Source organism: Sceloporus occidentalis, unplaced genomic scaffold (genome assembly GCF_023333645.1).
Source record: "Sceloporus occidentalis isolate IW3139 unplaced genomic scaffold, rSceOcc1.0.p SCAF_5, whole genome shotgun sequence".
Taxonomy (NCBI): domain Eukaryota; kingdom Metazoa; phylum Chordata; class Lepidosauria; order Squamata; family Phrynosomatidae; genus Sceloporus; species Sceloporus occidentalis.
The window spans coordinates 58276580-58303143 of NW_028316985.1; the positions used below are offsets into that span (position 1 = coordinate 58276580).

The 26564-nt window shown below is 39.3% G+C and overlaps 1 protein-coding gene across 1 annotated transcript in view; it reads right to left on the reverse strand.

Moving 5' to 3' along the window:
• The window catches only part of LOC149312213 (ras association domain-containing protein 3-like), an 86405-nt gene that overhangs the window by 33011 nt on the left and 26830 nt on the right, over positions 1-26564 (reverse strand). The window contains exon 2 of the mRNA XM_089524197.1: positions 22801-22910. Within this exon, the coding sequence (XP_089380323.1) occupies positions 22801-22910 (110 nt within the window). The remainder of the gene's footprint in view (positions 1-22800; positions 22911-26564) is intronic.

Sequence of the window (26564 nt, forward strand, 5' to 3'; positions counted from 1 at the left end):
AGCATGTAGGCCCCACATTCTGGTTTGTACTGGAGTAAACTGGGGGTTATGTTGCCTCAGTGTTTAGCCCAAGAATGTGGTTTCACCCCAGATTCCTCCCATGTTAGCTGTGTGTCATTTAAACTGGTAAATTTCAAAACAGGGTGAAATCACATTTAATTGTTGGGCAGGTAGCCCCATATTATTATTAATAGTAGTAGTAGTAATAGTAGTACCCCACTTTCCCCCCAAAATTGAGACTCAAAACGGCTTAGTCTAAAAACGCAGTACAATTAAAATTAAAAACTTACAAAAGTGACAATTAGAATAGAATTAAACTATTACACTGTTAAAACAGATTAATAATTTAGAACTAGAATACAATTTAAAAATATAAAAGTACTTAAAAACCAAACATTTTAAAATAATACCACACCATATAATATGTTTATAGCAAGAAATTTTAACTGGAGTTTTAAAAGTGACAGCGGAAACGCGATAAACGTTTTGAAAGCTTCTTCAAAAACATTTTGGAGAAAGCAGTTATAAAGTTTGTAATAAAGCGGAACTGTAAAAAAAAAGTTTCAGAGTCGGTGTTCAAGAGCTTACCTACTTTGAACACCTAATTGAAGGTTGTTAAAATGAGAATGTAGGTGATAGAACAAAAACAGTTGTTATGTGAGCATTATGATGGCTGGTTTGCAATGCTTAAAACCATGCTAAGATGCTTGGAATTGCTTTCATGTAGGGCTTTGCACTTGTGTTCATTAAAGCCGCTGGAAAAATTCTTAACTATATCAACGCAGGAAGGGTTTGTCCTATGGAAGACATTGTTTTGTACTAGCTGTTTGCCAAGTATCACAATACAAAGGATGTGAGCCTCCACATTCTCATAGCATAAGTTCTGCTGAACTAAGGTACCTCTGGGATGGAAAGTATGCTAACATTTTTTATTTTTGCATCCCTCCACAGAGTTTTCAAACATTATCTGTAGAATTATGGACTAGATAAATATGTACAGTTTGGCTGTTGAATGTAAACATTTACATTTGAATCACGTTGCAGGTGAGGAAGACACCATATTTTACAAGATGATTTGCATCAGATGACCATCATAACAGAATTGTTTCTTCAACCTCTCCTGTATAGGCCAGTCTGTTAGATGTGAGCATTGATTCTAATAATTCAACTCTAACCAACAACCAAAGAGAAGACAATTTACATGAACATCACCGGATGATCAATACAAAAATCTAATAAACTACATAATTGGAAGCAGAAGATGGAGAAGCAGTATCCTTGCAGCCAAAACTAGAAGAGGTACTGAATGTGGCACAGATTATGAACTACTTATATCAAAAAGTTGAAGAAGAATACAAAACCAGTAATCATACCAAAATATGATTTGACCAACATCTCAACAGAATTTACAGAAAATATAAGAAACAGATATGAGTTATTAAGCATAATTGACTGGGTACCAGAAGAACTATGAGCAGAAGCCAAGGACATAGTCATGCAAGAATGCAGGAAAACACTATAGGTGGTCAAAAAGAAAGAGAAGAAACAATGGATAACAGATAGAACACTTCAAGCAGTAAAGGAAAGATGAAAAACTAAAAGAAAGGGAGATAGAAATTGAACCAGGTCCATTAATGCAGCCATTAAATGACTAATATGCAAGGATAAAGAGAACTACTATAATGATCAATGCAGAGAAATAGAACAACAATAAGAAAAAGGCAAGAACAAGAGACCTTTCCCACAAGATTCAGTAACTCAAAGGGAAGTTCAAACAAAGGGTAGGGATTCTCTATGATCAGAAGAATGTACTATACAACAACAGCTGCATCAGCACTGCAGAAGTCTGCATCCATACTGCAGAAGTAAACCAGGTTGACACCACTTAAACTGCTACAGCTCAGTGCTATGGAATTTTGGGAACTGTAGTTTGCTGTGGCACCAGAGTTCTCTGATAGAGATGGCTAAATGTCTCACAAAACTACAGTTCCCAGAATTCCATAGCATTGAGTCATGGCTGTTAAAGTGGTGTCAAACTGGATTGTTTCTCTAGTGTGGATGCAGTCAAGAAAGCTATAAAAAGACAGTGGAAGCAACAGACAGAAGATGATAAAATGAATGACACCATGGAATAAGCAACCATATAAAGATTAAACCCAAATTCTAGAAAGCAAGGTGAAAGCTGAAATAAGAGAAATTGGGAATACCAATAAATAAATAAATCACCAGGATGAGATGATACTCCAGTTGAACTGCTACCATCCACAGACAGAATCAACTCAAGTGTTAACTAAAATATGCCAACAAATATGGAAAACAAAATTATGGCCAACAGACTGGAAATGATCAGAATACATTCTCATCCACAAAAAGGAGACACAAAAGACTGCAATAACTATTAATTTCCCATGCAAGCAAAATTATGCTCAAAACTCTGCATCATAGACTCCATTCTTATATGGAGAGAGAAATCCACATTGTAAACATATAATGGCTAATGGAGTGCACCAAAGAATTCCAGAAGAAAATCGACATTTGCTTTATAGACTATAGCAAAGTATTTGACAGCATAGATCACAAAAGTCTATGGAATGCTGTTAAAGAAATGGGAGTACCACTAAATTTGATAGTCCTGATGAGAAATCTGTACTTAGGACAAGAGTCTACAGTTAGAACAAAATATGGAGAAAGAGAAAGGTTCCCAATTGGCAAGGGAGTCAGGCAAGGCTGCATACTATCATCCTATTTGTTTAACTTGTATGCATAAAATATCACACAAAGAACAGTTTAGACTCAGGAGGAAGGAGGAGTGAAGATAGGAGGAAGGAATAACAACAATCTGAGATATGCAGATGATACCATAATACTGGTGGGAAACATCATAGACTTGGAACAATTACTAAGGCAAGTTAAAGAAAAAGGCAGGCTTGCTGCTGAACAAAGAAGACAAAAATAATGGATGCAGAGGATCTACATAAATTCAATCTAGATAATGAGTGAATCGAAATAAAGATTTCCCATACATTGGATCAAATATTGATCAGAACAGAGACTGTAGTGAAGAAATCAGAAGACAACTAGGAATGGGAAAGGTATGAAAGAACTAGACAACATCTTAAACTGTGAAGATCTGCAATTGAGCGCTAAAGTTAGAAACCTCCAATCAATTATATTCCACATCACTATGTACAAAAGAGAGAAAGATCACATGTCAGATCGATAGACTCAATCAGGAAGGCTATGGGTCTGAATTTGCAGAACCTAAGCAAAGCAGTGGAGAAGGTCTTGGAGATGTCTCATGCATGTCCATCTTGGGGTCAACTTATGGACAGTTAACAACAAGCCATCATTTTATTACAAAAGACTAAAAGCTCTTTCACCCCTAAAAATTATGATACTTTAGGTATGCTGCCACCACTTGTATCAGATTTGTAAATATCTGTTTACCTAGTCCCTTGTGGTATAAATTTCCTTTATTCAATCAGGCAGAGAGACATTTGTGACATGCAATACATGTTAGTACATTGTGACTTCCTTTCAGATCTCTTATGTGCCATACATGAATTAATTAGTAAAGCAGATTGTGGACACAGTATTTCCAGTTTCTATGGATGGTTGTGAAAGTGGGAGAGTGAAAAAAGCTAACTGGAGGAAAATCGACCCATTTGAAATGTGTTGTTGGAGAAGAATTCTACAGATACCATGAGCAAATAAACAAAACGATATTAGAGCAAATCAAGCCTGAACTCTTTCTAGGAGCAAAGATGACTGAAGTGAGGCTGGCTGTCAAGAACTGAGTCCTTCAGCTTGCCTGCCTTGGGTTTGCATGCCATAGCTTTGCTTGCGCACAGTGTATTGTAGAGTACAGTGGCTAAATGATGGGACATGTAGTAATGTGTTAATTGCTAATATTATTGCCCACATTCCTTTCTGGTTAATGAGCATGTGGGAAGGTTGTTGAGGCTGTGCCTGGAGACTCAAGGTCAGTCTCCTAAGAACAGATGGTGTAAGAGCTTAAGGAGAGGCGTTCATGGGCAAGGGGGGAAAGGAGAGTGTTTTGGTTTAAAGAGAAATGAATTTGCAGCCCAGTGAAATTTTGAATTTTGTGTGTGCTTTAATTATGCATTGCTGACACTGGTTCTTTAGTTGTGATAACATGTATCTGTGGTGAACAGCAATAGTTTCTGCATAAAGCTTTACTGATTTTGAAAATGCAAGCTTGGATTTCTGAACTCATTTGTTCCTGTACATGACACCATCATACTTTGGACATATTATAAGACAACTTGACTCACTGGAATAGATGGTAATACTTGGTAAAGTGGAAGGCAGTACCAAAAAAGGAAAGACCACACCACAGGTGGATTGACGCAACCAAGGTAGCCATGTCCCTCAGTTTGCAAGATGTGACTCAACCAGGACAGCTTTGATAACCAGGATCCTCTGAGGTCTCTATTTCATAGGGTCAATATATGATCAAGTCAACTTGATGGCAGATAACAACAAAGCTACTGGGTGCTTATTTGAAAATATTATTTATGTTGAATTTTCAGCTTCTGTAACAACTTGGTTGTTTTTTCCCCAAATCATCAAAATATATCTGAGGCATATGGACCCTAAAACCCCATATATTTATTTATATTTTTGTACTATTTTAAAATACAAGTTTTAATTTGGATTAATCTACTTCTATAGGTTCTAACTCTAAATCTTGCTTTAATGGACCGTACAACAATCTGATATACCTTAGACTAGTTAACAAATCTAATTCTGCAGATAGTTTAAAAATAACCAGTCAAAAGTTAGATTTGTTGCTATGTGTGAAGTTAATAAAAGGATGTATCAGAAACTTGGTGAAAATGGAAATTTAAAACACTGCCTTATGAGGTCTGTAGCACTCTGTATTTATTCTTGCTGAAACACTCTGTATTGTAAACGTAAGAAGTTTTATTTAATACTGTAAATGTTGGGAGGAAGGAAGCAGAAGGATAATTTTCTGTCTAACAAAGATCACTAACCACAGCATCTGGTGTTCTAAGAAATGAATCAGCTGGCTTGGCAAGAGTACAACATGTCCCAGAGCCAATGGGACAAAGGAGCAATAACTGCAATCCGTCTTAACAGGGATGGGAGAGGAAATATCTGCTGGTAGATCTCTATGTGAGGTGCATAGTAGATCTGACTCTCCATTGCTTAGTAAATAAGTAACTAATCCACAGTAAGAACATTATGACCCGCCTCCGTGTATGTTCCAAATTATACAGCTAAATTAAGAATCCTTAAGAATACTTAAATTCATTCCAGTTCTAGATTGTTTCCAAAGTATAGAAAAGTTCATAGCGATGGTGCGGAACAGTTCTTGCTACACACTATATATATACACAGGTATATTGAAACGATGCTGTGTTCCAAAACATAATAAATATAGTAATGAAAACAAACTGCAATCAAATAATTGTTGCAAACATTTGCAGTTCAGAAAAATATTAATTCACCCAATCCATTCTGAACAATTACTTAAATGAGTTCACAGAGACTTACTTCCTAGTAGGTTTCCTTAAGATTGCAGTGTTAAGGATTCATGTTATTGAAATTAAATTCTGGCTTCTGCTCTGCTGGTTACATGAAAACCTTTTCCATATAAGGGGGAAAAATCCTATCTGGCCACTATAATCTGAGCAGAGTTCTGAAATTTCAAACACCTAAAGGAAACATGAAACTGGATATTCCTCTTTTCATCTTAAAAACAGACTCTCTTCATGAGTCTGCAGTGCTAAACTATTCACTTCAAGATAAACAGAGATTGATTACAATAATCCAAGTGACAAAATTACTTCCTTAATGTTTTCAGGTTTCAAAGCTTCTCCAGGCATGGTAGCAAAGTATCACAATGTGTAATATGAGCTTTAACTTTTTAATTTTTAGGTTGAAGAGTTTGCAAACATGGTGAACAGGATGAACTTTGATGTTTAACAACTATCATCTAGTTAAATGAGAAACAGTATTTACTGAAGACTGGCTAAGGAGGATTCGATCATGCAAAAGTAAATATATGTAACTTTTTATTGGAAAACATCCCAACATTTAAAGCATCCAGAGTTTGAAAGGCATATGTGTTTTGAATAAATTATGTAGAAGAGTTCTGGAAGCCAGTCAATCAGGAAACTAGGAACTTCAGGAAAGTTTATACAATATTAACTCCATGAGGAGTCAAGCTAACAATTTCTTTGCTGTTGCTTGAGCACTGCCCAAAGATGTCCACAGTAATTAGTTTCTTTGTGTTCTTTGCCAATACCCCAAGGATGGATAGTTTCAAGCTTGAGAGAACTACTTTGTTTTCACTTGAACCACGAGATGCACATACACATGTGATTGCAAATATGGTAGCAGTTCCAGTAAAGCAAAGACAATAAGAACTGGACTGAAAAGGAGGCAATGTCCTCCCACTAAAATAATTTGTTGCCTCAATACCCAGGACGAGAAGGGAATCTAGCCCATGGGTCTAATATGACCCATTAGATGCAATATTTTGTTGTTGTTGTGTGCCTTCAAGTTGTTTCCAACTTATGGTGACCGTAAGGTGAACCTATCATGGGTTTTCTTGGCAAGATTTGTTCAGAGGGGGTTTGCCATTGCCTTCCCCTGAGGCTGAGAGCATGGAATTTGCCCAAGGTCACCCAGTGGGGTTCCGGGCTGAGCTGAGAATTGATCCCTGATCTCCAGTCATAGTTCAACCCTCAAACCACTATGCCATGCTGGCTCTCAAGATGCAATTATTCTTATTCATATATTAGTATATTATTATATAGAGAGATGGAACACTGCCTTTCCACAAATTCCCCTATGCTCTGTAGGGTACAACCCCTTGTAAGGAAGAAAAAAAACCTGCTATATGCAGTCACAGATTGTAGATAACTGAAATGCATTCCTTTGCACTTGTAAGGGATTCCAACAAACTAGAAGGAAATCTCTGCTGTTCCTTCTGATCTCTGACTGGAGACAGGAATAATTCTTTGTCATGTTGTCAACCAATGCTTGGAGGAGCTCAGGCTGGGACTCATCTGCCTTTGGCTGACAGTCAATTACTACTCTTTTTCAGCATGGTGAAGAACAAGAGGTGTGATTTAGCCAGCTCTCAGCTAGTGGGTCTGGGAATCTCTGTCTCTACTATCCCTGGCATAATAAGTGTGAGTCATGAAACTTTCTGTGTGCTTTCATTTGTCACCATTTCACAGCCTAAGCTACCTGGCAGAGTTGATAACCAATAATGTGTCTCAAGTTCCCTAACATAATTCATATGCATAAACTACATATTAGGCACACCTATCTAAAATAAATGCGTACATTTGTGATCCTTATTTCTGTGATCATAAACACTGTCCAGTGCCTCCTTTCAAATTAGTGGCAAAGGGATCATGTTATTTCCTCTAAAAAAATTACATGTTTTTCCTCTGCTTGTTCTTTTTCTTCTAGATTGTATACATCAGATGCAGAACAAGTCAGTTCTTGTAGATTTATATCCATTATTATTATTATTATTATTATGTTTATGTTTATGTTTATGTTTATTTATATAGCGCCATAGGCATGTTGAGTCATGGCCTGGCTGCTACTTACTACTTGCACTGATCTTAAGGCTACTCTGGGATATTACTACAGCCTACTGACAGATTCATTCCACATGTGGTTGTGGTACTCTTGTTGTAATTAGGTGGTTTCTCACAGAGAACAACATTTACTATTCTGTTGTCAAATTAAGAATTTCCATTCCTAATTTGTATGAGGAGAATATACAATCATATGAATATTTTATCATTTACCAATGCATGACTATTTAAATCTATACATAATATGAACACATTTATAACTCTACATATAATATATAACATAAACCAAGTTGAGATAGAAAACGTGACCAAAGAAGAAATTATTTTATTCTTTGGTTCACATTTGTCTCATTTCACAAATAGAATGAAATATAAATATTTTAATAAAAATGAAATAATAAATTCATAACATGTAATGGGAGTGTACAATCCTATTTAGTTGCTTATAAAAAGTTCCTTATAAGTTGCTTTTAAAAAAGGTGTTTAGTTGCTTATAAAAAGCCATAGCTTACAAATATTTAGACACATATATTAATGAAAGGAAACCTGTTCACTAAATCAAGCTACACTCATTGATGGCTTAACTCCTAGTCAGAGCAGCTGGCAATCTCAGATAAACAGTGTCCTTCCTCTGTCATGGGTATCTGTCACAGCAATTGCTGACTCTTCTCTATTGGTTGCCCTTGCCTAGAGATTATTCCTACAATCATCTACCCACTGGGACTACTTTGATATGTGTAGATGATTATCGACTTTCCCATATCTTACCTTCTGACATTTGCTTCTGACATAATACAGTAATTTGATATGCAGTGAGCTCTTTGCAAGATAGCAATTAACCTGAAAAACCTACTTTTGTAGAATTTATGTGTCCAAAGCCTCACTGGTATATCAAAAAGAAATTATAATTTTATATTACCTAAAAACCTGGTCTAGCAAAATAATTTTGTTTTTAAAATGCAATGTGCTTTTCTATTTTGCTTATACATATTAAGAGAAATAGTCTAAATAGACCAATTGTAATCCAACAGTAGAGCAATAATTATTAGGATTCCTCACATGCCATAGTGAGAAAGACTTTCCCAGAGCTTCTTTTGGTTAGATTTTAAGGCAACAACAAAGACAAAAAAGGTTTGGGAAGAATGCTGGGCATGATGGAAAAGCACACAAGTAATCCAGTTCATATGGAATGCTGGCTGGATTATGCAGAACAGATTTCACGTTGCATTAAAGGCTACTGGGACAAAGAAGTATCATCACTGAACCCTCTGAAAATAAAAATCTCTTGGCAATTGAATTAGTTTTCCACACCAAATCCATGCTTTGAGCAGAGAGGTGGACTTATCCTTCCACTTAGGGGAGATGGGGAACCATTCTTGAACCATGGGCTGCTTGTAGGTTTAAAACATATTCTTCTATTCTCCAAGCAATTTTGAATTAGTTAATAGACTTATAGAAGAAATGCAGTATTTTCAGGATATTATCCAGGAATAAAATTTAAATTATCATTTATAATGCTAGTGAACACCTTAACTAAGATTACTGGTTCACAAGAAAAGAGTGCCTTGTTATTACATGTGAAAGTTCTATCTGTCTTCATTCATTAATTCATCTCCAGTAAACTCAAAGCCCACTGGAGAATTAAGAAGGACATTAGCACAAAATTGAAGAGTTTTAATGTTTTAACAAACAAAAAGTATAGTTTAAAAAATATATGTTTAGATGCAGAAATATTTACATGTCCCAAAAAGGTAGAATTCAAAGATATAGCCGGGTCAGTCTGTAGAATCAATATGTGACGAGATCTTGTAGCATCTATAAGACTAACTGAAAGAAAGAAGTTGGCAGCATGAGCTTTTGTAGACTTAGGACCGGAGCAGATGGGCACGAAAGAGCGGTCTGACTCCCTTCCATCCAGAAGTGGGTCAGAACCCCACTGTCCCCACAGTCCACTCCCAAGACAGATTGTATATGCAGGGGCTGACCAGCACTGCCAGGAGTCAGTTCATCCCAGCTCCTTTTTTGATCTGGTCCTAAGGACAGGAGCGCCACTTTGGCACAGCTGGCCGCTTTGTCCAACTGCATGCCTCCAAAGTGGCTTGAAGCTGCTTCATTTGGCCCATGTATTTTACCTCCAAATCTTCTTCCTCAGATGCATTTGGATCTTCCAAAAAGGTTTATGCTAACAGAATACCTTGCAAATGTACCAAGGTTCTTTAACTGCTTGTTCTGTTCTATTGCAAAATCAAGGGTCTTTGGTTCTGAAATATGTCCCTCATTTCTTCTTTTAAAATATATCTTCCTTTCTTTTCTTACAATAAAGCTATTCTTGTTAAAATTTATTCTATGGTTAACTTAACAGACAAAGATAATGTGTTCCCTTTTGTTTTCTATTTCTAATTGCTAACAGCACTTAAAAAACTTGCAACAATAAAAACAAACCTATAGCAACTATAGTGTTTTGTGGTTTAAATATAGCTTTCCCAACTGTGGAAGCTCAGCATGCCTTTAAGTACCAAGAGAATTCCAGCCTTTCATGCCTTATAAATGCAATCTGATTCCTAGCATCTGTCCTGAAACCAATAACTCAACATGAAGATAGACCTATTAGAAAGTTAGGCCAGCAATGATTTCTGTGAGACAGGAGAATGCGGTACATTTTCCTGTGTAAGGCATACTTTAACATAGGAGTGGAGGATTTCACATGGCCCTTCAGATATTGTTGGAGTGCAACTGATACCATTCCTTACCCTTGGCTATGCTGCCAAGGGTAAATGGAAGTTGCAGACCTACAACATCTGTAGAGCTGAATTATTTCTATCCCTGTATTAATTTGTATGAATGACAATGTAGATCTCGCAAGATACACCTTCCACTGCAGCTACCTACAAGATCCTAAAAACTTCTCCTAAGAGAGAGGAAAAAACTCCAGAACCCTTTTTGGAAAGCATGGATGACTAATAGTGGGGAAGGAAGAGGAATAAATATTCATCACACTAGTCTTCAGGAGCTGAGATGACACTGAATTTAGGCCAATTTATTTTGTCACCTCACCACATCTGAAATGTGTATCCTGTATCTGGAACAAATTTTTATAGAAATGAATTAAGATGAAGGATATGTGTCCAGAATGCCAAAAAGTTTACAAAGTAGCCATAAAATGGAATATCAATATAAGCAAAGAGTATCTCCCAAAAAGAAAGCCTTTGGAACAAAGTAGAATGACTGAAAAGAATCAAATTGTAACTCTCCTGTTTAACAATAAATATGTGTTTCATTGGCACTACCACACATGCTTCACAAACCTGACCAGCCAGTACACTATAACTCAGAAAGTATTTCTTAGTCGACATTCAACAATGATGCTATCCAGTATTTTCCCCAAAATTGTTGAAGAATGTTCTCCTAAAATGGAGCTGTCTTTTCATTCCAAATGTTAAGTATTCCATATTTATGAAACTGCCCCAATTTGTCAGAGATAGCCACAGGTAATCCTTTGTCCTTTTTAGGTGCTTTTGAGATGTCCGAGTTTCCCTCTCTTCCTCCCACTGTTTCCTTTCATCTGTGGTTTACTTTAATTGCTGCAAAATGAATACAAAGTTAACTCAGTGAGGAAAGAGGATAGGGGAGGGCAGAAACTTGCCCTTCCCGGTAAGTCCAGGCAAAAGCAAACTGCAGCAGTCTCTCCTGTCTTGTGTGTTCTTCCTCATTAATTGATTTTCCATTTTATGTTAGGATGGCAGTATCCAGGGAAAATGTCCAGCACGTGGGACAAAGGTAACTCTGGTTCAGGAAGGAACCATGATGATTTAGCATTTAAAGACTGTTGTCATAGGAAGCTGAAGACGCACTGGCAATACATGGAGTCACCAGGTGGCAAACGTGCAGAATCATGCCAAATGTGGGACAGGAAATAAGTGTAACACACCAGCAAAGGGCTGGGCTAAAAGCTCCAGCATTGGACATGTATATAAGAGAGGATCTTCAATACTTGGTGTGGTTGGTATGTGGTGTATAATACTGGTGAGACATTCTATCAGTGAGAGCAAGATTTGTACCTTGACAGAACTCAGTGTGCTGTCATGTTTGCAACTTCTGTATGAGGGAGAGGGAGTTCTCTAGCCTGCACTCAACTTTAGTGGCTTCTGTGGTATGTGTTCCAGGCACAAAGCTTCAGTGGTGTGCACTTCAGGTTGCACAAGCATTCCAACATTTTAACCACACTCTGATGTTGCTTAGCCACAGGTGTTTCAGTTTTCATCAGTGAAATGTTGGAGGATATGGTAATCAGAATTTAAAGTGTGCTTGAGGTAAAGAAAAATAAAAAAAATCAAACCACACCATGAACACAACAGAGATTTCTGCACTGGAAACTGATGCAGCTGAATAATGTGTCTACGAGTATTCTTAAGAATTTGCCTTTCAGATAAAATCAGACATGTCACATTAATACAGCAACCAAGCAATGAAGAGAAAGAACCGGAACCTATAAATGAAACTAAATTGTGTTTCCATATGTAATTCTGTCTAGTGCTAAATAGAGAGTATGGTTTCCACATGAAATTAACAGCAGTAAAACGAATACAAGTATACTGCTGTATTATGGATAGTACATATGTGCACTGCTGGAACTTGAAAGACTTCACTGGAGGGTTACGGGACCGTGCAGCAACCGCATGGTCCCTAACCCTAGCACGTACTGGTGGCGCAATAATGGAGGCGCCCCACGTACACGGGCGCCGCCATTATGACGTAGCAGACGCATAGCATCCGCATGTCGCACTTTGCCAGTTACGTCATGAGGCCTGTTTTGATAAATTGTATAGAAGTGTCACAATGAACATTACTATCTTTTGCATTTTATTGTTTTGGGGGCTATGATTTACATATGTGTGTAATAACACTTGTGAAACAGATTACATGGCCTCAAGTCCACCAAAATGTATGCCACAACAAATCTGTAATCTTCAAGGTGCCCCAGGACCCTTTGTTGTATTTGTGGTCATAGACTATCACAGCTACTCATATGAAATATATTAACTATTTACCTCTGTGTTTTAACAAGCAGCATATGTTGTAATCAGAGGAAGGAAACTCTTAGGAGATTTGGAGGCTCTTAATTGTTTGAGTACAGATGGTCTGAATCAAAGTAAATCAATGAAGCTCAAGGTCCGTGCCTGTAGAAGTAGGTTGGTTTGGCTTGCTTGCACTCTCTTCTGGGAAAGCCTTTTTACCCACATTTTCACCCAATTAACTTTGAAGTAGTTTTCCACAAACACAGCAGGTAGAACACAAACCATGAGATGCCAAAGCTACTTTGACCTTCCACTTCAGTACTTCCAATATTTACATCTGTGGAAATCTCTCTTGCTTGTTATCATACTGTTGAATCAACAAAGTTTAATCACTAGCTCCTTGCATTCCACCTATAATTCTAAAGGGCTACGCTAGGAATGGCCACTCTATTTTCAGATCCAAATGTAGCTAGAATTGCCACTTGGTACTGCAATATACAATGATGAAGTGTACTCCGCACTTCTCTGGGTGATGAGAGAACCCGTAAAACAAGAATGTTTCAATAGGAAAGAGAAAACTTTATAATATTTTCTTTATTTACAAATACACTAGTAGCAGAGCACAATAAGAGCAAATATATTTCTTCAGTTAATACCACAGCTGCTACCGCTGCATCAGTTATTCATAGAGCTCCTCTTTATTTCAAGAAGATACTTCACCTTCATCTAATTCTGTGCTTTTAAATATTCCCTCTTTGTGTCATTCTCAAAATTAAAAACTGTAAAACATTCCTCTTTGCCTTACTCTCTCTCACACAAACAGGCCTGTATCCTTTATCTGGCCAGGGAAAAATATTCACCACCATCAGACACAGTGGATTATTTTGTCAAATCTCTTAACTTCTATAACAGGGTTACCAGTCGGTATGTATTCAAAGTAACCAAGACAGACCAAGGTTATTTCATTACACACATATACACATACAGAGAGCTAATACCTCCTAGGTTCCCCACACACACACACACCGCAATGCAATAGAGTTGTTCATTTTGTACAGCTTGTTAGGTGTGCAACACTTTAAATAAAGAATCAAAGTCTGCAGGGGGCAATACTGATGGAGCCAAATAGTTAGGGCTGTTTGAAAATTTGGAAAGTTATGTAGAGATTGTCTTCTTTAAAATAAAATAAAGGGTGAATATTTGTAGCGTGGAACTAGAATATCCCTGAATTGGCAGTGATCCAGTTCTTTTGCATCTGCATATCTTTCTGGCAAGGGTAGGTAATCCATGGGTCTTGATCTGTTTACCTATCAGACCAGACTTGGCAAGAATGATCAATTCCTCCCTCAGTAATCTACTCACAGGGAGACTTAAGAGGGAGAAAAGACAATAAGGGATAACTGTTGGCATTACCAGCACGCAATTCCTAAAATTAACCCCTCGACAGAAAAAAAGCTTCCTCATCCCCAAACCTATAATTAGAATTAAAGACAAAAACATGTTTAATACAATCCTCTAAACATTTACTTAAGGTAGCTGAGCACCTTAAGTAGTTCCAGAAATAGCCTCCCTCCCAAGTGTGAATGGGTGAGCTCTGCTAGGAAGCACTGTATAGAAAATTAAATAAATGACAAATACAAAATGCACTACGGGACCTCAAAATACTTAATGTTTGAGCTCATTTCCAGCTCAAATTTCATTTTAAGACTAACAATTTTACTCCATCCATTTATTATTCACTTTCTCAAATGACACAGAAAACAGTGATAAGAAACATTGGGAGATATAGGAAGCAACTGGGAGGAAAGCTGAAATAAGCTATACCTGGAGCAATTGCATCAGATGAACCAAGGGTAATCCCTCCCTGTCAGAAGCAATCTTGTCTTTCTGTGAAGGTTCCTCCCAGGTAAGTGGGGCTAAAATTGTAGCTTTCATCTACATACAGAATAATGTGGCTAGTGTACAGAATGTTTTTCTTTAAAAAAAGATCAATTTTTTAAGCAAAGTTGTTAAGATTACAGTCAGAACTACAGGTGCTTTAAAGGAAACAAAAGAGCAAGGCAGAATAGAGAATTATCAGGAAATACTACTTTTAACACACTCTGCTGTAACTTAACCTATTGGACTTTTCAGAAATTGCTGACAACAGGATGGGCAAGTGCCAACTATTCCAGGCTTCAGTGGGATGTAGGAAGCCAAGATTGACTTTCTCCACATTAATAAAGCCAGCTGTCAAAAAATGTATCCTTCTGGGTATGGAGAGGAACGCAGTATTGAGTTGATATGCAAGAAATCAATATGATAGACAAGCAGCCACCTGCTTAAATTCTTAAACTCAATTTGTGCTTACCTTTAAACATATATCTGATGAATCTGATTTAAAATTGTATTTATTAAAACATGTATATGCTGACTTTCAGTCCAGGGCCCCTTACAATGACTGTTGTGAACAATATCGATGGTAAGTTATCTTAAGGAAGGCAATATGAAACAAAATGTCCTTTGGTTGATGTAAAACTTTGAGGGAAAATTTCCCTGTTTCTAGGATCCACCAAGGGTCAACTAACCCACCCAAATTATTTTGAAAAACAAGAGACTGCCCATTATAGGGTTTGGGTGCAGTATTTTGGAGGGCTGTCTATTTCTTACTTTTAAAAGGTACAGCAGAGCTGAATCTTGGGCCTCATTCCCACTTACACATAAATCAGTGTGCGATCCGAATTCTGCGATTCTATTTAAGTAGAACCAGGGTCATTTGAACCAGTTCAAACCAAATTGTGATCCGGTTTAAAAGGTAGTGGGAATGAGGCCTTGCTTAAAAGGAAAAATGCCAGTCTCAGGGTCTCAAAGGTTCTAGAATGCAAAAGATTGAGATAAAGTAGAAAGAGACTTAACAAGTTGGAATGTGTTATGGAGTTTTGAAGTTATGCAGCCTAGAAAAATATTAGGGGAATATCCAGTGAATCATCAGCTGCAGCTATCACTGGCATCTGAGGGAACCCAGGTATACCAAGCTTTCCCTCAGTTCCTACCTGACTTGACAAGAGTACAAGGGAAAGGGGTCTGTTCTAGAAGTCCTAGACCACAAGTTGAACATGAGTCAACAGTATGCTGCAGCAGCTAAAAAAGCGAATGTGAATCTAGGCTGCATCAATGGAAGTATAGTGACTAGATCTATTCTGCTTTGGTCAGGCCTCACCGAGAATACCATGTCTAGTTCTGGGCACCACAGTTCAAAAAGGATGTTGACAAGCTGGAGCATGTCTAGAGGAGGGTGACCAAAATGGCGAAAGGTCTGGAAACCATGGCCTATGAGGAGCGACTTAGGGAGCTGAGTATGTTTAGCCCAGAGAAGACAAGGTTAAGAGGTAATATGATACCCATGTTCAAATATTTGAAAGAATGTCATACAGAGGTAGAAGCAAGTTTGTTTTTTGCAGCTCCAGGAAATAGAACCCAGAGCAATGAATTCAACCTACTGTACAGGAAAAGAGATTCCACCTCAACATTAGGAAGAACGTCCTGACAGGAAGAGTTGTTTGACAGTGGAATACACTGCATTAGAGAGTGAGGGAGTCTCCTTCTTTGCAGGTTTTTAAACAGAGGCTGGATGACCATCTGTCGAGGTTACTTCGATTGTGTCTTCCTGAATGTCAGGGGGTTAGCCTGGATGGCCCTTGTGGTCTCTTCCAACTGCATGATTCTATGACTCTAGTGCAAGAAAACCTTAATATCTCTAGTACAAGAAAACTTTAATATCTCAAGCAGAGAAATCTTTTTTCAAAAAAAAAAAGGCATCCTATGTCTCTCCACTTGCTTTCTGTTCATCTAGCATGGAACTAATGTCTGACACCTGTTACAAAGGGTCAATAAACATTTACAAACTTTTTCCCAATGCATTTCAACAGCTGCTAGATAAGCAAACACAATATCCAAACAATGACCTCAGAGCTTAGCAACATGTTTGATTTTACACAGTTCATACCCTTTCTTCAAAATGAACTATTTATTCATTTATATAAGGAATGCCATTTCAAATTAAAATTCTCTTGTTTTTAACTGTCAATTTTAAATTAGATAAAAGAGATCCAACTGTAGATATTGGTGAGGGACCCATTCAGGACTATAAAGGGGATATAAGACAGTTTCTGCTTGAGTCTGTTTGATTTGATTTTATTAAATTAGTAGATGAATGGTTATTCAGTACACTTATACATATACTTTACATCTATGCACACAATTGGTATTGTTTAAGAGATAGATACATATAGCTGTTTAGGAGACAGAGGCGGGATACAGACGGGCAAAAAGGGGTGTATTCATGACGTCATGAAGGTAGAGCCTTCAGACGGGCCTTACCTGAATGCCGCCATGAACACGCCCCCCGCACTCCCCAAGCGGGAAGAGGCGGCATTAAAAAGGTGCTGCTTTTCTCCGCTTCTTTTCCGTTTGATGCGCAGCTGCGCAGCTCCGTCTGTAAGCTGCTGCACCGGTACGTCAGAATTGCTACGCCGCTAATTTAAGTTGCCCATTTAAAAGCTCCGAGTCAGCTGCGTCGCATAATGAGTCGGGGTCCTGGAACATGCGCAGTTTGCACCGAGGCTCTAATTAGAGTGTCAGATGCCATGCAGATGTGGAAGCTGCAGCACAGCTGCACTCTATTTTAATGCTCGTAACCCTAACCCTAACCCTAACCCTAACCCTAACCCTAACCCTAGAGCAACATGTACGCATGCGCTGCTTGGAAAGTTTGGACTTTAAAGTGAGCCCCTACACACATTCCTGTGCCATTTTCACCTAACAATAAAAACCGCTAAAACTGTAAATATTTACATATATACAAGGGAGGTGATGGGGGATGGCAGGGGGACAGCGGTGGCAGCGGAGACAGCTGTGGCTGTGCATTGCAGATTCAGCAAGAGTGCGGGAACCAACATCCATGATGCTGGTGACACTGGCAAAGTGCAAGCGGGCAAGGATGCCAACACCAGCTGATCACCAGCTGGCAGGAGACCACTATTGTTCTTGGGCAGAGCGGGGAAAAAAGTTTTAAAGGGGCTTGGGCACTTTAAATGTGCCCATAGGCTTTCTGCCGCCGCTGCTTAGCGCTGCAGCTGCGCAGCTGCGCATCCGCCAGCCGGCAAAGGAAAAAAAAAGCCCCGTTTTTGGCCGCCCGTGAGGAAGCTGCCTCTCTCTTTGCAGCGTCCTCCGAGGTGGCAGTTTGGAAACTGTGGGTCAGAAACGGCCCCAGGTGAGGCGTCTTCACTGCCCCCCATGTGGAAGCCCCATCTCCTGAGCCACGCCCCCGGGGCGGGCGGTCTGGAGGCTCCGTATTCAGCAGAATACACCTCCAAGACGTCTTCCCCTGCCCGTCAAGAGACATCACATACAGATGCCCAACATGCTAATATAGCATGCACAAAAAGATGTTTGTAGAAAGGTAAGCCCTGTATTTGTGTTTGTAGGAATTGGGGTAAACTAAGGTTTAAAGAAAAGCCACCCATCAGCTAAAACAATTGTTACTTGAGTGTTTCAAGTACAAATATTTGCATGCTTAACTTTATATATTGCATAATGTTCAAAAATATAAACACTTGACTTTGATTCACCACGATTTGTTCAGTGCAACTGAAATCAAATCAACATTTTAATTTAAACAAAAAGAAACAATGTTATAAAAAGTCCCTCTCTGTGTGTGTGTGTGTGTGTGTGTGTGTGTGTGTGTGTGTGTATGGTGAGTGCTAGAGTGGTGTAGTGGTTCAAGTGTTGGACTAGAACTCCAGGAGACCAAGGTTTGAATCCCTGCTTTAACCATGGAAACCTTGGGCAATAATATAATAATAAATAAAATTTTTATTTATACCCCGCCCTTCCGAATGATCAGGGCGGCTAACAAAGTGCGCCGAAGCGCAAACAAAGTATACAATATAAAAGCAGATACAATAATACACATCCATAAAAACAATAAAAACCCCCTTAGCCCAACCTCACGGCCACGAGAGAGGAGGGAGGCCCACAGGATGTCTTAGTCGGGGAATGCCTGATTAAATAGGAAGGTTTTTAAGCCCTTCCTAAATTGGGCCAGGGTGGTGGATGAGCGGAGCTCCGTGGGCAGCGTGTTCCAGAGGGCTGGGGCAGCTGTGGAAAAAGATCTTCTGGCCGTGACAGCCAGCCTAGCCCCAGGCACCTTCAGGAGTTGCTGCCCGGATGTTCTGAGGGTGCGAGGCGGAATGTACGGGGAGAGGCGGTCCTTCAGGAATCCTGGGCCCAAGCCATTTAGGGCTTTATAGGTAATAACCAACGCCTTATATTGTGCTCGGAAGCGAATGGGCAGCCAATGGAGGTCTTTAAGCACGGGTGTTATATGGCTGGTCCTGGGGACACCAGTGACCAGCCGTGCTGCCATGTTCTGCACCAGTTGCAGCTTCCGAGTTAGATATAAGGGTTGCCCCATGTAGAGTACATTACAGAAATCCAGTCTCGAAGTTACCAGAGCATGTACAACAGTTTCAAGGTCCCTCTGGGCCAGGTATGGGCGCAGCTGGCGAATCAGCCGAAGCTGATAACAGGTGCTCTTGACTGTCGCATTCACCTGAGCAGTCAGGTGAAGGGAAGAGTCAAGGAGCACCCCCAGACTGCGCACGGAGTCCTTCACGGGGAGCGTGACCCCATTCAGGACAGGTGGAACCACCGTCATTCCTGGACCAGGGGAACCTATCACCAGTACCTCCGTCTTCTCTGGATTAAGTTTGAGTCGGTTTTCCCTCATCCAGCCCATTACTGACTCCAGACAGGCCGCAAGGGAAGAGACGCCATCCCCGGTCACTGCATCAGTCGGAGACATAGAGAAGATAATTTGGGTGTCATCAGCGTACTGATAACCCCGCGCCCCATGTCTCCGGATGATCTCTCCCAGCGGTTTCATGTAAATGTTAAATAGCATGGGGGACAGAATGGCTCCCTGAGGGACCCCAGTTTTAAGGGCCCGCTCACTGGAGCACACGTCCCCCAGCTGCACCATCTGGGACCTCCCAGAGAGGTAGGAACGGAACCACTGAAGCGCAGTGCCCCTAATTCCCACCTCCGCCAGGCGTCCCAGAAGGATACCATGGTCTATGGTATCGAAAGCCGCTGAGATGTCCAAGAGCACCAACAGGGACACGCTTCCCCTATCAATGCCCAGTCACACTCTCTGAGGAAAGCAATGGCCATGTATTTCAATAAAACCTGTAAAGAAAACCCTATGATAATAATATTACAGTAAATCAAAGGGCACATAACAATACCAGTATGAGAAGTAAAAACACTTATTCTTATCCTGGGAGGCTTTTAAAGTCTTAATATAAAATCTACCAAACCAATTTCCAGTTGCTTTCCTGTGTTGTTTCTCCCAGTATACAAATAGCAGCTCTTCCCAGTCCTAGTTTTCTGATTTCTTGACTACAATCTCCTTTCTGATTAATGATTGATCCAAGGTATGGGCAATCTTTAACTATTTCAATTTCTTCATTGTCTACTTTGAATTTATGTAACTCCTCCATGATCATTCTTTTTTGCTTTCTTAATGTTCAACAGTAAGCCTGCCTTAGCACTTCCTTCTTTGACTTTGATTAGTAATTGTTCCAAGTCTTTGTTATATTCTACTAACAGTATGGTATCATCTGCATAACCACTACTATTCTTCAGTTTCAATTATCAATTGAAACAACTAATTTTAATTGCCATTTTATGCCACAGAATATATAATAAAAAGTCATTTGTAAGAAACTGTAGAAATAATGTGTTAGTAATTCTTTTGTAGCCAGCTTTACAAGTTTTAAAAAGAAACAATTGTTATATGGTATGCTGTATTACAGCACCCAGCTGGGCTAAGTCTCAGGTCCAGCAAGTTTCTTTACAGTTGTTAATGGTTCTATTGAGTCCACACATGCAGTGTCCAGGCTTGAAGAGAGAGATGCTTTCATTCTATGGAATTAGGCCAAAACCACATGAAATGCAGCATTTGTGCATTGTGCACAGTTAACACTCCTTACCATTTCAGTGGAGGGAATACCCACTCATTTTATAAATAAGACTTTTGACTGGTGGCAGTGGGAAGTTCAGAATATAAATATAATCTGAATTTATAATCAATTTGGCAGCTGTTGGAGTACTGGAACACAGGAAGGTCAGATAAAAAGGCAGTTTGGGAACCAAGACAAGGAAGTTGGCATGTATTATGACAGTCTCCACTACTTTCTATTTAGTGACAGAAGAAACCCTCACTTCATAGCCAAACTGGTAAGCATGTGTTTAAAACATGCAAGTGTCCCACATGGCATATACTTATGTAAACTGTCTGACCAATAATAAATCAAGACAAGGATTTTTACACAAGTTATTCAATTGCAAACAACTATGAGAAAGCTTATGTTTGTGTAGGTCCTTTCCTTCAGGTCACCAGACAGGAGGAAGAAACCCAAGGTGAGTGCACTGCCTTCAACATATAAATATATTTTACACTGTGTGCTATTTGCTAGCACCTCCAGCTGCAGGCTGTCTTTAGAGCATCAGGATCTGCCTACCTGCCATTTCCTCTCCTCCCTCTTGTAAACTGTCTCCAATTACATCGTGCAGACCAGGAGCCAGCAATGAGTGTCAGGAATATGCTCTTTCATGGCTTTTCTTATTGTTAACTTCCCTAGTTCTGTCCTCATGTTCCTCACCCTGCCCTTAGCAGTTGAAACCACAATGAAATTTTCTTTTTTGGTGTAAGGCTGCCCCATTGTTAGGAAACAGTAACATACAAATGTCTCCATTCTTCAGCTTTCCTTAGGCAGTTGATTCCTTTCCCTTTTTATTTTTGCTTTAACTGTTCTCACTCATCTTCTTTCTCCCCATACCAGCAACTCCTGATTAAACATCTCTTTCCTTTCCCCCTCTCATACTCTTTCTCCCACATTCCAGCTTATTTTAGCTGCACTTGTCTTCTCTTTTTTCTCTCTCTATTTTTCTTCCTTCTTTCATCCTCTTTCTGTTTCTCCCACTTCCAATTCTGCTGGGTACAGTTGTATTCTCTTTCCTTTCCACCAGAGGCATCACAGGGGAGGAGTGCGGTGGGTACAGACTGCACCAGGCAACACCCTGAAAAGGAGTGACATCCAGTTGGGCCCTCTTCCCACTTCAGTGCAGGAAGGGCAAACGCAGTGTCTGGGCTTCCTTCCAGGGGAGAAAGCCTGGGACAGGGGAACAGGAGGGGCACAGGCATGCTCTTCTCATACCGGGTAACACCATAGTTAGTAACACAACTGCTTCCCACACACTCTTTTTTTTCTTTCTCATCCTCTTTCACCTTTTAGCCAAATTTATTTTGGCTATATTGTCTAAATTGTTTCTTTTGGCTACATTATTCCTCTTCCTGTTTCCTCACACCAAGAAAACTTTGAAATCATGACTGAGGTAGGTTAGGTTTAGGATTTTAAGTCCCATTAAGCTATATAGAGGTTGTTTCTCAGCAGATAAACATAATTAAGATTGCTCTGTTGTTCTCTATTTTCTATCATAATCCTCCCACTCCAAAATATTTGGTGATTGTTAGTAGTATTAGTATAATGATTATTTGGGGGATGATGGAAAATAGCAGAATCGTGACTATAAAAAAAATCTCGTTTGGTTAGGCTACAGTTTCTGTGTGTAAAAATAAATGCTTGTAAAAGTGTTAACAACTGAGCTGGGAAAGTTAGTTATTTTTCTCTATCTTAGATAAGTTTCTTTAGTTGGACTGGAGCATCACATGGGGTGAGAGGGGTACCTGACGCAGAAGGTGACACCCCAAGGAAGAGTATTTCCCAAACATCTACTTTTGGCAGAAATGGGCTGTAACATTCTCCTTTAAAACACTGAAGAGATGGTGTGAGTGAGGCAAAGTTCAGTGGGAAGTGTACCCCTACAGATGTCATTGAACTACAACTCCCATCTAGCCAACATTAAACATTAGTAAATTATGCTGGGGGTTGCAGTTCATTAATGGTTAGATGGACACAAATTGACTTAAGAACACAACCTGTACACTGTAAATGCCACTGATTCAGCAACAGAAAGACTGTTTAAGCCGAAGACAGATGCTCTTTATTATATGACTGGCAACTGGAAAGAGTACCATTTGTGCAAACAAACAAACAAACAAACAAACGTATTACCGTCTCAGCTGCATTGTCATATCTAGAGCTGTATTCCATCAGTTTTCCATTCTGTTGACAGTCCAGGTGCACCAGGTCTTGACAGTAAGAGTGACACGTGTATTTGCAATCTGAAATGTAAAAGACACAAAGCAGTTCGTATAATGCTTATGTTGCTTTCAATGCATACAAATGTCAGGATCCCCTGCCTAAACATCAGCCTGGTTTCTGATGCCAACCGAGGTGATGAGGACCATTCAGATGTGTTACATTTGCAGCATTGAATTCAGAGGCCCAGCACCCTAGCATCTTGATTACATAAATGTTCTGGATTAAAATCCTCAGAAGTCAGTGCCCTTAGTGCCTGTACTCCCACCTGGGGAACTGACTCTTTTACACTATGAACACACCCCTCCAGGTTGATTTAGTAATGCAGGTAAACAGTGGCGTCATTAAGGTTGAAGTCACTTGGTGCGATAACTCATGGTGTCATCCCCTCCACTGACTTCCTCCCATACCCCACCCATACAGAATCCTTAATAACATTTTTTGAACTCATTTACTCCTAAATTGTAATTCCCATATATCATTGAATGTAATGGTAACAGTTGTGACATAAATGTGTTTACATATACATAGTTTCTTGTGGTTAAAGTTAAAATTTGGTAAAATGTGATATTTTAACTTATTTCTCCTTCCACTGAGCCTCACCTCACTCACACCATTTCTTCAGCATTTTAAAGAGAGACAGGTGAATGCCACAGCCTATTTTTGCCAAAATACAGATATTTGACAAGTGGTAGTGTCACTCCCTCTTAGGGTGCCATCTGATATAGTCCAAACCCTCTGCACCCCTTAGTGATGCCATTGCAGGCAATGATCTTCAAGGGAGTTGCCAAAAAGGGGGAAGAGGAGGACTTTTAAGCTTCAAGCTAGAGACTAGCTGCATTAGGGTCTTCCACTCCTCCAGAAGGGCACAAAGCCTGAAAGAGTGAGCTGGCCCTGAAGGTATAGAAGGACTTCACTCTGGTCCTATACTTAATAAGAGTCATTTGCTGAGTTGGGGCTTTCCATTGTGTTGCAGGTACTGGACTCTCTTATGGCTTTGTGTCCAGTGGGCTTCTTCTTTGTTATAGCCAACTATATTTATCAAAGACAGCAAATGCAGTGTAGTGGTTTGAACATTGGATTGTGGCACCTGAGACCAGGGCTGAAAACCTTGCTCAGCCATGGAAACCAGCTGGGTAACCTTAGGCAAGTCATACTCTCTCAGTCTCAGAGGGAAGCAAAGGCAAACCCCTCTCAGACAAATCTGGTTAATAAAACCTTGTGATAGGTACACCTTAGGGTCACCATAAACCAGAAACAATTTGAAGACACACAACAACAACATACTTATCAAATGTCTAGGCCACCTTTCCACTAAAACAAATCAAGTTAGACTAGAATAGTAGCATAGAATCGAAGCATGGAGTAGCAAAACCAAACCTTGGCGCAAACATCCGTGACTCCACTTATCAGAGTGAGCAGAAGGGCCACAGAATGTAGTAGAATTGACTTTTGCCATTTTTGAAGCTGGTAAAGTAATGCACATTGTCACCTAAATTTCCTGAGTTCAAGAGTTTTTTTGACAGTAGGACAGACTGCCTTGGATTGTGGGGGACTCTCCTTCATTGGTAGTATTAAACACAGGTTGCGTGGCCATCTGTCAGGCAAGTTTTAGCTGTGAATTTCCTGCATTAGCAAGAGCTGGACTAGATGATCCTTGAGGTACCTTCCAATTTGACAATTCTATGATTCTGTCATTCTAAAGAAGGTCCTCCCATTCCAAAGAAACCTAGCATTTAAAATTACCCAACTGCACTACTGCAATAATTTCTGTTTTCTAAAATAGAGTTTTTCTTCTTAGCTTGCTTAGTAATCTGGTGGCTTGTTCTCTTGCAGCTGATGGTAACCTTCCTGAGCTGTGCTATACATTATAGATTGTCTTTTTTTCTATTGGTTTTCAGGTTAAAATGTGAAAGGACTGATAAAGAGGACTTTGAAGGGGATAGTCAAAGGAAGAGATCTAAATAGCTTGCTTTTCCCTTTCAATGTCCTTATCTCTAGTCCTCTCATTTTTTTTGTCAATTTAGGGCTAGTAACAGTGCTTATTTTACAAATGAAGGAGTTAATTCAGGGTTAATTAAGAAACTTGGCTAAACCCCAGCAGTCAGATAATACCTTCTGAGACCTGCTTGCAAGGTCTTAGCTCTAAGCTGTTTAGCAGATCAAATTTAGTAAAGCTATCTTAATTAACATGCAAATAAGCTTTGTTAAAAAGTGTGCAGCTTTCAAATAGCAACTCATTTAGCAAACTCAGTAGTCATGGGAATTTAACTTAATTAATAAAAGCATTTCCTAGGAGTCCACATTAAATCTGGCACTGCTTAGAACAAATGCAACGTCAGAGGCAGTTTTTTTCAGTGGGATGATGCAGCAATATTCAAGCCTTAAAATTGGGTGACTCTATACTCACTAATAGTTAGGAGGTGTGCAGTAATATATAAGAAAATAAGCACATTGTTAAATGCATGTATATAACTAAATTTCACTGTGATTCACAAACACGTTATAATTAACTGCATACTTGCTAGTCTAAAGCTAGTCTATTGCTACTAGCAATCTCTGATCTGTCATGGAAATCTATTGGGTGAATGACCTTGGGCAATTCACTTTCTCACTCAGGGATTGTCTACAGGATTAAAATATTCCTCATTCTATTTGAACAGAATGTAATCTCTCCACATGCAATCCAGAGGAATTCAGGTTTTTTGCGAGTGTGTGTGAAAAACTCACGCTCACAGGAAAAGGAATCACAGTTTGTAATGGAGTATCTGCAAGGTACATTATCAATCGTGTGGCTATCTGTCGACTTTGCATGGTTGTACATTTTGGCAACAGGAGGGCAAATAGATGTGAATTTGCACAGGAAAGTGAAGACAGTTAAGCATCAATGTGAATGTGTGAAAATCCACAGCAATTATATAATACACTAATGTGTAGACTAGCCCTCAGTCTTGGCAGAAATGGCAAACCCTTTCTGAACAAAAGCTTGGGAGGAAAACTCCATGTTAGGGTTGCCATAAGTGGGAAATGACAACAACAAAGGACTCATGGGCAAAGAGCTGTTGAATACCTTTCTGTCCATTATGCTACTAAACACAGGCTAGCCATCCAGACATTCTTGTCTTAGACAGGTCATATGTCTCAAGCTGAGCCATATTAGAACAAACTCTCTTGTAGTGAGAAGTTGCCTGGCCTCTCTTTGACCCTTTAAATCAGATTTTACCTCACCCCAACACATGTGAGTCAAGCAAAGTTGCATTCAGAAGTTTGGGTCTGCCACATACAGTCTGGACCTGAAAGTCAAGAATAAAATGCCCACTCTTTAGGTACAATGGAGATATATTTAAGTCAGGGTCACAAAAACTTATTTATTGTACTTGTATCCCATCTTCCTCCGAAAATGACATCCAATGTTCAAGAATATAGGATTGTTAATGTCTAGAATCTTATTTAAAATGCTGAATGTTAAAATCTGTTTCCCTCCTACCTAGGCTAACTAAAAAGATTGCATGTACAGCGCTGTGTAAACTTACAGTGCTTCATAAATAAAGGTTAATAATAATAATAATAATAATAATAATAATAATAATAATAATAATAGGCTCCTCAACAGATTATTTTTAAAAATAACAGAGCTGCTGAAAACAGGTTGGACAGCTGAGGCCTAATTGAAGTTG